Source organism: Dicentrarchus labrax, unplaced genomic scaffold, assembly GCF_905237075.1.
Source record: "Dicentrarchus labrax unplaced genomic scaffold, dlabrax2021, whole genome shotgun sequence".
NCBI lineage: Eukaryota > Metazoa > Chordata > Actinopteri > Moronidae > Dicentrarchus > Dicentrarchus labrax.
The window spans coordinates 13385674-13399042 of NW_026136713.1; the positions used below are offsets into that span (position 1 = coordinate 13385674).

Here is a 13369-nt window from a genome sequence, read left to right on the forward strand (position 1 = left end):
AGATAAGGGGGAAGAATGAATATCATTTTCTTTCTTTTTTTCATTTCTCATGTACCTCCTTACCTTTTTCATCCTGATGTAATTTGAAGCGCTTGAATGATCATAGACCTAGCCATCACCAAATCTGAAAAGACACGTTTAGGTGCCCTAAGGCAGAAGACAAGAATCTATTTTCACTCCACTCAAGGTCTTTGGATCCTGAGATGAGTATAGCTTCTTGATATAAAACAAGGAAGATGCATTAATTCAGTGGCACTGATACTCATTTTGCTAAGCCGCTAAAATATGCAAAGTTGAAGCCTGTTTTTTTCCAGTTATTGTTGTTACTGTTGTGTAACAAATTCATCCCCTGCAGTTGTTTATCTACTTACCAGGTAACACAAAGTAAGCAGCTAATTGTAATTTTGAACTCCAACGGAAGGTTCCTAACACCTTTCCCCTGCATTCTGTGTAAATGTTTTATAAACGCACTCAATCTAATGTTGGTAGACTTAGTCTTGGTGTGGCGTAGGGGTGCAACTTCTGCACTGAGCGGGCAAATTATCAGGCTGTGCTCTTTTACCCTTCATGTAGTCTCATGCTGGGGCAGAAGGCTGAGTAATGCGTGGTTCATATCTAATGGCAGCCTTCGGTTCAGCAGGCTAAGTGATGCAGGGCGAGGAGCTGTGACTTTGGGGCGTGCAGAAGTGCTGGAGGACACAGCTCGCGAACCACTCCTTATTATGGATGCTATTGATTTGTTTGATTAGATGAGTGGCAGGAAACAAAACACCTTCTCCTCCCCCAACACCTTCCCCACATTCCCCTTCACCTTCTTTTAATAAATTAGCAGTTTTTTAACACCTCTGAATTTCTATTTTTTAGCCTTGAACATTTTTAGTATGTATCGTAGTTTTAATTATACAACCACTTACTTATGGATGTACACATGCAGATCTGCTTCCTTTTCTCCCCCTCTCCCTCCGTCCTCCTCTCATTACATTCAGCACACAGCATGGACACCGATCAATTGCAGCCAGCCCCCTTAACAAGCCACACCACTTCCTTACCTTCTCTAATGCAAATCAGGATATTGGCTACAAATCTCCTATCAAGTGAGTGCCTATTTAATGGAGTAGGTAGGTTGCTGTTCAGGGCTGTGCTGTTCCACAATGCCGAGCATTCACAGGCTCCTGGTACAGGTTGAGTTGGCCCTAACGAAGGAAACTGAAGGGAACGGGGGATAATCCGGAGAAAGGACAAGGCGGGGGGGTAAGGGATGAGTGATGTAACTACTAGACAGCTGGGGTGAAAAAAGGGCTGAAGCAGTGCATGAATGAGGTCAGACGGGAGAAGCAGTTGATGTATACGTGTTGTTAAACCTAAAGAGGAGAGCCGTTCGATTGACAAGCGGGAGGAAGACAAAAAAATAAAAAATGCAGTAAATCAAAGTGTTAAACTGCACTATAGACTCACTGTAGTTACTCCTATCTACATTTGTTTGGTCGGCAGCCCTTGTCAGTAAAGACAAAGCAATCAATACTGCATATTTTAGCTCATGTTGTGAATGTAAAACATGAGTAGACTTTCTTTTTTTGTATAGAATAATGAGAGAGGGGGGGATGGAGGAGCAGTGGAGGAGAATGAGGAAAGACACATGACAGCGCTCTGCTCTTTAACTACCTAGCAAGGCCCTGCACAGCATGTGGCACAGTTCACACGCAGAACAGGGGAAATGAGCACCAGCCAGCAGGAAAAAAACAAGAAGTGGGAAGATGGACCAACATATTTATAGCACTAATGATATATGATGATTGATCTTTTCTAGGCTTTTCATCATTCTGTCTTTACTGAAGGGTTCTGCCAGTTTTTTGTGTATTGCCGCGTTGCTGTGTTTGCATTTGTGTTTGAGAAGTGTGGAAGTCACAGTATGTGGACTTGCTGCAAAAGTTTTAGAGAAACTGCTTGGAAGACGTTGTTGTGGCAATAAAGCGCAGGACAATTTTGCCTGTCAATAGTAAAACAAGTGTTGCAGCCAGAAAAATAACTCTGAGCTGAGTAAATCCCCGGCTTCTGAAACATCCCTAACTCTCAGGAAAGAACAGCCTCATAGTGTAAACACACACTCTCACAATCGCACTCATACACATGCGCACACACACACTAAGAAGATTTGACAGCGTGCACTCTCTGTATGCTTTTATGCTTCACTGACACTGATGGAGGAGAAAAAAAAGTGCATGGGCAGGGATTTGCCCTGTAAAGATGACACATAAGAGCCAGGGACAGGAAGAGCTTTGGGGGGGAACGCTGCTATGATACACACTGTTGACATGTAGCCCAAGTGTCTCACACATGTTTCTACAGCTGATTTAGAGAGGGGGCAGGAAGTGCAATCTGGGTCAGTTCATTACGAACATCTGGAATGGGGAGCAAGAGCTGCTTTACAGATATAGGGAAGACGGCTGTTGGATGGGCCAAAAAGGCAAAGAGAATTCAGCTGCGCCTTAATTAAAAGGATGTTCTCTAGAGCCAGATTGGGTTGGGTGGTGTTGGAGGAGAGATCTATATCCTCTAGGGCGGTCTAAATGAGGAGGATGAACTTGAGAATCTATGGGAAGTATCTCACATCCCCCCCCTCCCCCCCGCAAGTTGATGGTAGAGTCCTTTACATGGGATTGGGTAAAATTAACCTTTGGAACAGCACACTGAGTTTTATATTATCCGGGCATCTAATCCCAGGCTTTTTACCATCTGAGTGACTAATTGTGGTCTGCATGTAATCCCCAAGTCTGGAGTTATGCCAAGGTGACACACCATAGGGTGGATGCTACCCGTAACATGGCGAGCGTGGATCTAGAACAGTTTACTCTAGTCCTAGTCTCAATCAATAAGTGATGCAGAAATCTACAAAACTGACATGGGGTTGGAAGCAATTTGTTATTTCAACTTTTGCTGCTTGCCAGGGTGAAGGCCAGGTTAGAGTTACGGGCCAGCTTACTGCCCATGGCACTGTGTTGAATCTGAGTGGTTGTAGGTAAGACAGACAGGCTGTCATCATCTTATCAGAAATAATTTCTCTGACATCGAAAGTGCATAAGCACTGTGCAGTTTTACCTTGAGGCCTCAAACATTCCTCATTAAAATAAAACACACCTTTTCGCCTTATAGCAGCAGATAATATTCTTGAAAGCACAAGAAAATCCATCTGTATCCACAAATTGCAGCTTTGTATGTGTTGACACAAGATGTCTGCCAGGCAGAGGAGACAGCTGTTCAGTCCGAGCATCACTGATGGACCTCAATGCTTTCCTTGAGGAGCCAAAACGGCCGACATCAGTCCATCTGCACTAGTCTGCCATTAGCAGTTCAAGGATCTAGCCGAGCTGGCGGCCTGGGGTGCAGCCTATCAGCCAGACGACTGGATGTAAATGCCACCTGATTGGACAGCCGATGATATAGAGACAGATAAAAACAGAACAAGATTTCAGACTGCATCCCATTCAGGATGGGATCAATACCTCTCTGGTAACAGGGATTGTCAAATTAAATTTCAGTTGTTAGAAATGATTACTAGTAGTCATACAAAATGGGCAGGCTTAGTGATGGGTGGGGATGAAATTGAGCATTGTGGGGAGAGGGAGTCACCCGGGGCACGAGTGATCGACTCGGTCCAAGCTGAGGGAATCGATACCGCCGAGGGCAAGAGTTTGATATGTCTCCCTGATAAGTCTCTGTGTCTTTTGGGCCTCCGTATAATAGAGCATAGATAGTATTTCCAGCCAAACACACACAAACACACACACACACACACACACACACACACACACACAGACACACAGACACACACACACACACATTAACACAGAAGTATACAGAAAGGCAGGCAAGCCATACACACATACTCTACCCAAACAGTCAGCCAAGCACAAAAAGCACAGCACACACTCTGGAGGAACATTTAATCTTCCTCAGATTCAATATGTCTCAGGTTTTCAGACTGGGACCCAGGAAGTCCAGGCAAAAAACACCTCTGAAAAAATGTCTTTGTTGAAAAATGCCTTTTCTGTCCTATACTATCCATTGTAGAGCTTCCTTTTTTCCTTTATCTGTAGCACACAAGTCCTTTTAATAGGACTAAAATAGGATTTCTCTCTGTGATTTTCTATTAATAAGAAATGTGTAATTTTTTTTGCTGGTTTTACTAATTTGCAAGTACTGTTTTTCAACTGTGTGAATATGTTATGTTGTTACTATTATTAGATATTAACCCTTTATAGGGCACTCATTGAAATACTTGGAAATTTAAAATTTCAACCCTGGAGTGTTATTGGTGGATATAAGAAGACATTTTTTCTGTTTTGATTTTTTTTTAAAAAGTCAGTTTTAGTCTGAAAATCAAAGTCAATGATATCTACGTGGGCTGGCACAACAACAATCGGTGGCACAGCAGGCCTCCTCTTCCCATAGAAGGACTGAGCAGACAGAAATATGCCACATCAATATACTATGAAAATATGTAATAAATAAGCCATAAGCAAATCAAGATCAAGCCCACTTTGAATTATTTGTGAAAGAAAGCCGTAACATTGAAGTGTATATTAGTATATCACTCATAAAAAAACCCCACCAAAATATGCCATAGAAGTGTAATTAAAACTGTCATAATGAAGTGACCATATATGGTTCCTCGCCCGATAAAGGGTTAAATTATATCTGATCTGAATTGGCATTAGAGAGAGATACTGAGGACTGGTGTTAAATTGGTACTGACTGGTTCCTGATTAGTCCAAATCATAACATTGTCCTGATCAGAGCCGGTCCTGACCTCCCTGGGTCAGTCTCAAAATATCTGCAACAAGCCCTTCAAACTAAGTATCCCAGAGTTCCTTTTATACATTTTCAAATATAAACTACTACTAATACTATTTATACTATGGCTTGACTGAATAATTGATGGTTACCATTTACTTAGAGATGTGCAACCCTATTGTCCACTATGCCCTGCTAGTCAACATTTTAAATTCAATATCTAATCAATAGTCAATGTCAGTAGATTGCTTTACATCTCACATTACAGAGTTGTAACTAAACCTTGACTGAGAGACCAGATAATCATTGTCTTGTTTAGAAATGATGTGCGTCTGTGAGGAGACCATCATGTATAGTATAATAGCTGTTGTGTGTAACAGGGATGAAATGTCATATTCACAGTATTTGACTTTCTGACCAAAGTGGCTGCAGCTCCATCATCACTGCATCTGTTCCACACAATTATTAACACTGTCAACTTTAACAAAATGTTTAAAGACTATGTTAACTTTAGCTAGCATGATTAAAATCATGCAACTTTCAACTCTTCAATGTATGCCATACATTTTTAAATGTTTCCTTACTTCTGATGTGTTTTTGTAGCAACCTGCATTTATTGAGTCCCTGAGTCAACACATAAAATGGTTTGTTGTTTTTTTTCTTCTTCAACGAGTTAAGTATACAATATGGAGGCGTATTGCATTCACTTGAAAAAAAAATATATTTTCCTGTTTTTCTGAGAATTTTTTTCTGTTTTTCATGGTAATTTTTCCCCCCTGTTGTTCGGAGTAATTTTTTTTCTGAATTATCGAGATACTCCCGCGAGAACCTCTAACCTGAAAGTGACTCCCATGGACCTGTGGTGACTCCTGCCCGCACATACATGCCCCATCTTCAACTATCTACCATACCGGGTCAATGATAATACTATCTATATGACTTAAAGACAGGACTATCTCCCAGTGTCTTAAACCTGATCGAGCTCTATATAAAGGAATGAATGCCTCTATTGTTTCAAATGCTCTCTAAACTCAGAAAAAAATGACTCTGAAAAACTGAAAGAAATACTCCTAAAAACAGACAAAAAAAATGACTCAATTGTTCAATTAATTAATTTTCAAGTGAATGCAATATGCTTCTGTAATACAACCAGCCATTGATCCATATCTTATTCACAAATTTTCTCTTCCTCCAGATGAACAACAGTGTATCATGATCGCGCTATGAAAAAATGAAAAAACAGTGGTGCACCTAGTTATAAATTTCAAGCCCATTAATACTAAGGAGGAGTACTGATAAGAGTAACAATAAGTATCAGTACGGATAAGTAACACTTGTGTTGATAAAATCTTAACAATATGCATCCCTAATTGGGATAACTGCTGATAATCGAGATAGAGTCATTTTACTCACCCAGTCTTGGCAAAGTTGGTCCAGTAGGTCATGACCACAGCACTGAGCATGACATCGTTCTTTGAGAAGTTACAGGGGAAAAGGTCAGTGGGACCAATCATAGGAATTCCAAAAACATAGGGCACCTCGTCCCCGTGGGCGGCATCTGACCAGGCTGGCTTCATCAGACTCTGGCAGTGGTGGTAGAAGGCGTAGAAGTAGGTGGGTGAGCCGTAGCGAGCATGGAGATCAGCCGTCACCACTGATGGCTCCACCCACTGGTGGTCAGTAAAAAGAGCCACCAGCGTCTTGCGCCTGGTCTCTGGATTGTCTCTGTCTGCCCAGTCTGTGTACATGAACTTAATGGTCTCCCTCAGGGTGTCCTTGCCCTCTGGGTACCCATATAGACTATCCACAAAGTCTGACACAGAGAAGTCAAAGTCATTTCCAGACACACCGTCCTCTGAATCCACCACGTTTTCCACAAACCGCAGCCCCTCGCCCTGGTTAACCCCCAGCATGATGTCGTAGTTGAGGAACTCGCCCTGCTCCATCAGGATCTCGGGGTCATCAGGGATGACATCACCATCAATTACAGGTCCAAAGGCCACGTGGTACCTCGCTGGTTGTATGTCCTGCTCCACCAGCTCCCTGGAGCTCTTCTTCCTCAGACAGTCCACCATGTCTAAGGTGTCTAGGACATTACAGCCCACCTTCTCCGCCAAGAGACGTGTATACTTTACCGGCTGGTAGTTTACCGCCCAGCTGGAGAGAGCTGACCCGCTCTGAATGATGGCTCTGTGGAACAGACCTGCACAAGGACACAGGAAGAAGAGACAGGATGATGTTTAGTGTGTCACTATTACAGAGGATAATTCAGTTATGTGCTATACTACATGATCATTTTTAATTTTGTTTCTGCCATGACCAAAAGGGGGCTGTCAGCTACATAGCTGATAAGAATAACAAAGGCCAGACAGAACAAGTCCTTGTTGCCACACAGAACAATAATGGAATCATGGCTGCGATAATGAATGTGCAGATGGCCCGGTCTCACAGACAGCTCACAGACAGAGGAGGGAATCAGCACTCTGTCTGTCATCTTCTTTTCTTCCATCCATCTCTATATACTCTTTTGGTAATCATCTCTGTATGTTTGTCAGGAGCAGAGACTACCAATATGGCTCTATAGGCTTTTTTGAAAATAGAGGATACATTTAGGATGCTAAAACGGACTATACCATACCAAGAATTCCTTTGCTTGTATGAAATGCAGGAGTCAGATTTAAGTGTTCTTGAATATATGAACCCTGTGCATATGCCCTCCCTCTGGTAATGTACTTTTCAAGGTAGCTTACATTGGATGAACCTCAAACACTGCAATTATAGACACAGATGCTCCTTTTTGCAGTCATTACACACTCTCACACAGTGCCTCTGCATCAGTTATGCCATGTGTGAGTTAAAAGTCATTTTTTTTACCTGAAAGATCACTAAATTCTACAGGAGTTTGTGGGTGGATTGCTATAAATAAAACTAGACTCCTACTCCCTACATTTGCAGAAGAAATGGAGCTGCACATATTCACCCAGCATACAATGCAACATGGTGGCACACAATGAAAGAAGACCAAGCTGAACCGAACACCATGGTCTCCTGCTTGTAATATACAGAAATAGAGACTAAGAGTCAACAGACCATCTATTATGTGAATCTACATAGGAGTTTGGCATTTGTGTGTGTGTGGGCTTTAGAGGGGGTGGAGGGGGTTCAGAAACCAAGGCGAACAAATCTACAGTCTCATGGGGTGCTCGCACAAATTAAATTACATTTTGGTTGCAGTGCAGTATGAAGGGAATCTAAAATGACTTTTCACCACAAGGAACAGATCCCAAATAACAAACATAATTTCCTCAGAAATAATTGAATTGCGTCCCCTTTGAAAAATGTCTCCTTACAGACAGAAGAGTGAAGGTGACGTGACATCCTCTCTGTCTCGGGTAGGCCTCCGTCACATCATCTTGCAGTCTCGGACAGCACCACTCATCCTCCTGATATGGTTTTCAAAATCACAAGTGCTGTTTTATCAATCTCAGAGAAAATCAGAGGTGAAGCTCCCACCACTTGACCGTGCCGCTTTGTTGCTCATGGCAGTTTCTCTGCCAGAGTCAAGGAATATCACTGAACTCATGATATTGAAAGCAACAGCAGATAAAACGCTCATGAAATGGCACGCATACAAAAAAAGTCATTAGATGAATCCACATTTAAGCCACGAAGACTTGCAGAGAAATATACAGGCATGCAGACTCAGTTTGTGATATTTCAGCGTCAGTGTGGGTGGCTGTGTTGAAGTCTTTGTGTTTATGAGGTAAACAGCAGACTTAAGTGCCAGATATATCACTTTGGTAGTCTTAATCAGAGGCAGCGGGGGGCTTATTTCTTCTTGGCGAAGATGAAGTGTTTATTTACAGAGCTATTTACATTTATTTGTTCGCAAGTAGTAAGTAGAATTAATGTGTCTGGGTGAGTGAACTGTGAAATGTTTCTGTGGTGAGTGTGTTTAGTCTAAGCCACAATTTGTGTATTTGAACAATGATTTGGGGTCTGAATGTGGCTGTTTCAACAGATGTCTGAATATAAGGTTTTGATTTAACAATTTTGATTTCTGATTTTAAAAATTATTTTGTTTTTCTGCATCTCATTCTACGTAGATGGAGCCATCAGCTTTCTGCGGCCTTGCCCTGCTGCTGCTCTTTCGAGTTGTCCTGTGGTTATGCGTCTCTGCAGGACGATGGCCTGTGCCGTGTCCCAGCGAGCAGAAGCAGATGTCGAGGGTTTCACCCACTTGAAAGCATTAGAGGGGCAGCCGCAAGATGAAAGATGGCCACTCGGAGGCAGAGAGGGGGGCTGGGGCTTAATCCTGCCATCCCTCCCTTCTCCTCCTCCCCCTCCCTCCCTTCCCCTCCCCTCACTCTTTAGTGGTATTGCCTCTCTTCACATTTCAACTCAGATTGCGCTGTGCAAACAGAGCCAGTCATGGTGCAGGGAGTCTGTCCTGAATCCCAATGCTGCCAGCCATGCCACAGCCACTTTCTAAATGTCTTTGATCAGAAGTTGCTGTAGGAAAACGTTTGCCAGCAGAGCAGCTCCTCTGATTGCCAAGGCGATTTGACAGACATACCTATATCAAATCCGTTTGCCGTAATTGAGGAGAGCAGCTTGAATGCAACTAGGCTTGGTCCCCTGTCCGTTTGCACCCAAACGCACACATGTCCAACTGCTGAGGAGGCTGCATCCAGGTTGACACTTCTAGATTTATTTCCCGCTTTGGTTGATGAAAGGAAGGAAGAGTGACTGAGGCTTTACTATTGTTTGTGGAGAAACATATAAATCCAGCGCACATGGGCTGTCACCAGGCCGATAAATATGTATTAGAGCTGTGTGTGATGAGCCCCGCTGTGGTAGGAAGCTCACTGGGGAAGGTCAGAGAGAGAGGAGAGAAGAGCACAGGGTCCATCACCCACTGAGGGAATCCACTAATTATCCACACTGGGAGGTGTACGTGCGTGCCTGAGTGCATGTGTGTGTGCATGCACGTGTATTTGTGCTGACTTTGATTGATAAGATACAGAGATGATGAATAGACCGACAGACGACAGGCATCATCATGATGGGGGTTAACCATTTTTGACACTGTTTTGTCTTCAGCATCTACTCTAATGTCTATGTAGTGAAAAATTACTCAACATCCCGTCGAATTAAAAAGAAAGAGCGTGATGCAAAGGCATCAAACACGTGTGTCACATTCATATCTAGCATGTTTTACTTTGTAAAAGCAACAGATAGCCCTGAAATTATCTGCCTGTGTTTGACATCCGAGGACCTGACATCCAAACTGTGAGCAGATCCATCAAACCATAGCGTTGCTGGCAGATTGAGGTCACACTGAATTATGACTGGAGCTCAGAGGTAATCACTCATTGGGTCCCTGCTAAAATGCTGCCGCGACGCTCTGCAGCCGCCTCTGCGCTGCGGTTTGTCGACCTCGACCGCGATGCCCCCTCACTAGATACCCGTTAAATGGGCATGCGGTTCAGGCCCAGGATTGGTGGAGTGGCTTGTAGAGATAATTCACCGCTGATAGGAAAAAAAAAAACTTGACCTTGGGGGTATGATGACCACCGAATAGGTTAGAGAGCCACAGTCGACACACACTTAAACATTCCAGCAGGCTCAAACAGACAAACACACACACACACACACACACACACACACAAATTGAGGCTATGCTTTGACAACAGCAATATGGATGAAATGCTGATATTAACAGGCCAATGCTGCTTCACTGGAGAGAGAGTAACATGACTTGGCTGTGCTTTGGATCACTGCTGATGAATTACGTGGCAACTCTGGGAATGTGCCTGTTTAGTCCGTGTTAATGGACAAGGATGCTCTGCTGGTGATGATGCCAGTAAGCGCCATAAATGACTGTACTTTGTAATCTGGAACAGCTGGCGAAAATCACTGAAGCATCAGCGGTGAGTTTTATCAGTCTGGCCCTGAGATAAATGTGACTGTAAAGTGCATCCTGCAAAACCACTACAACCTTAACAATGTCATCCAAAAAAAAAAAGGAAAAACTTAACAAAGACAACAGCGGCGTTAATGCGACGACTGTCAGATGACCTTGAAAGTTTGGATTGGCTAAGTCCCATTTTACAGGTCAATGATTCATTTTCTGAACAATATTCCACATGACTTTAAGAGCTAATAGGGGTGAAAATATGTAAAGCAGAAAAATCTTATCAAAATTCTTCTCATACACATAAAAGCCATCGCAAGAGAGGAATAACGTGGCCACAGGGACATGTCTTTCTTTTTTTTCTTTCCCATAACTCCTACCAGATCTTGTACTTTTTTCTCGCCTTCAATCCTTCTGCTCTGTTTTTCTGTCTCTTTCTATCTCACTCTCCCTGTCTCTTTTTCTGAGGGACCATGCTGATTCCCTCCCTGCTGATTATTAGACATAAGCCTGCGTTCAGCGGAGCCTGAATCCTCTGAGTCATCTTACCTCCACCATCTCTTCACTGTAAGCAAATCTCCACAGACCCGAGGACTATGCAGAGCCCCCTCTGTTGCAAACATTTCTCTCCGTCTACAATCAAACTAGGCTAGCACTCAGTTGGACATACTCAATAAATGTTGCTCTGCCTCTCTTGCTGCATTTATACACTGACTCTTTTCTTTCTCTGTCTCAGAGATCCACAGTGTTAATGTTTTTCTATATTATATAGATATATGAAGTGGTTTAATGCCACCTGAAATATTTAAATCCATCTGGGTAATGAATACTTAAAACACTTGCCTAATTGTATATCCTTGGCCACTTCATAACACAGGGTTAAAGCTGCTGTCTCCATGGCTACAGCCTACAGTACCACAGGCTGCATCCACTTAAACACAAGTGCCTCTGGTCTGATCATGCATTAGTCCATGGATAATTTCACATTGGTCTGGCAGCACTGAAACAACACCTACATTGTTTTTCTGTTCCATTAAAATTTCTGCCCAACATCGAACTCGTCAACTCCAAAATGAACAGTGGTGTCGGAATCCGGAAAAGGGCAAGGTGAAGCTTTCTGAGACAGTAGTAGTGTCATTGAATACACTTCCTGGATTCCTTCAGGCTACAGGGAGACACTGTAAGTTAAAGCACAAAAACATCCATGCAGTGTGTGCGCGTGTGTGAGCATTAATCCAAGCAAGACTGTTATTTGCAGTACTTGTTTGCTTAAACATCAGAAATGAAACATGACATAAAAGACTCAAATAGAACGTACTACTTATGATTCATAGCATTCATGCATGATTTGTTTTCTTGCTATTTTATGGCTGCAACTATTCTTGTTACCTGGCTTCACATTTCCTCTAAACCAGATTTACTCTGGAATGATTTCATAACAGATGATCCAACAGGATAGCTGCCAAAGAAAATGCATCTTCCTCCCAAAAACCGACTGTTTTGTTTTGCATGGATCAGGACACAAAAGCAAACGGTTGCCTAATTCCTACAAAACTTAAGTCTGTCTTACATCCCGGGAGGTGTTGTAGCAATACTCAAGTGAAGAGCAGTGGGCTTTGAAAACAGAAGGACTGCCCTGCTCTTGTTTCATCATGTCCATATAGAGGCAGTGTTTGAGGGGCCAGTGTTTTCATCTATCAGTGTGAGACATGCTTCATGCCAGCCCTATATAATGTTGTTTGAAGCTGTTGGTCTTCTGCTCCAGCCTCTGTAGAGACTGCCTGCTTGCCTGCAGGCTGTGGCTTAGGCCAGATAAAGAGTTTGATCCATGAGGGTGGATGGAGGGATGAGGGAGGGAATGGGAAAGCAGAGCAGAGAAGAGACAGAAAAGAGGGAAAAAAAGTTTAAAAAAAAGGATGTGAGGGGAGAAGAGAGGAAGGAAGAGGAAAGAGGAAGGTGTGAATGAAGGAGAGAGTGTGAAATAGTAGGAGGCTAAAGGGGAGGAGGCAAGAGTAGGAGAAGAGAGGAGGATAAAAATGACCCCATTGACAGGCCTAACCCAGGTTCCAGGATCGATGTGCATCTGAGCCCAGAGAGTGTGATATCTCCTACTAATCACAATGTGACATCCACTGGTCAATACCACACACTCCAGGCCTCATCATCACACGCACCCTGGCCTCCCTCGGTCTGCACGCACAGCACAACAGGGCCACTGCTCCTCCTTGAACTCATCAATCTGGCTGCTAATCACAGGCATGCACACCACACCTGAGTCAAACAGTAATTGCAGACTAATTCACTGAATTATCTCAGGCTAGAAATAGGCGTGGGTGAGGGTTTTACTACAACAGGACATTTCAGATTAGTGCATGTTGTCATTCGCAGTAAAGCAGATTAAGCTGCTGTTTCAAATACTTCTCTGTGATTGTCTAAACTTTTTGGTGCATCTGTGTTGTATTGTCCAATACGGCAAATTGGATCTGGCACTCTTAGTAGGATAACATTGCTATTTATTTAAAAATCCTATGTGATCCAGTTATGGTGCCCACAGACAGAAGCACAAGCATAAACAGGCATGTCCCCACACACTTACTACTGGCTAGAAAACATTTTATGACACAATAAAATTTTGGGCAGATTTGAAGTACTTTGCTATAG

At 43.0% G+C, this 13369-nt stretch overlaps 1 protein-coding gene across 3 annotated transcripts in view; it reads right to left on the minus strand.

Moving 5' to 3' along the window:
* The window catches only part of nlgn3a (neuroligin 3a), a 118440-nt gene that overhangs the window by 11461 nt on the left and 93610 nt on the right, over nucleotides 1-13369 (minus strand). For all 3 annotated transcript variants that reach the window (XM_051421184.1, XM_051421183.1, XM_051421181.1), the window contains one exon: nucleotides 6205-6994. In XM_051421184.1, coding sequence (XP_051277144.1) covers nucleotides 6205-6994 — 790 coding nt within the window. The remainder of the gene's footprint in view (nucleotides 1-6204; nucleotides 6995-13369) is intronic.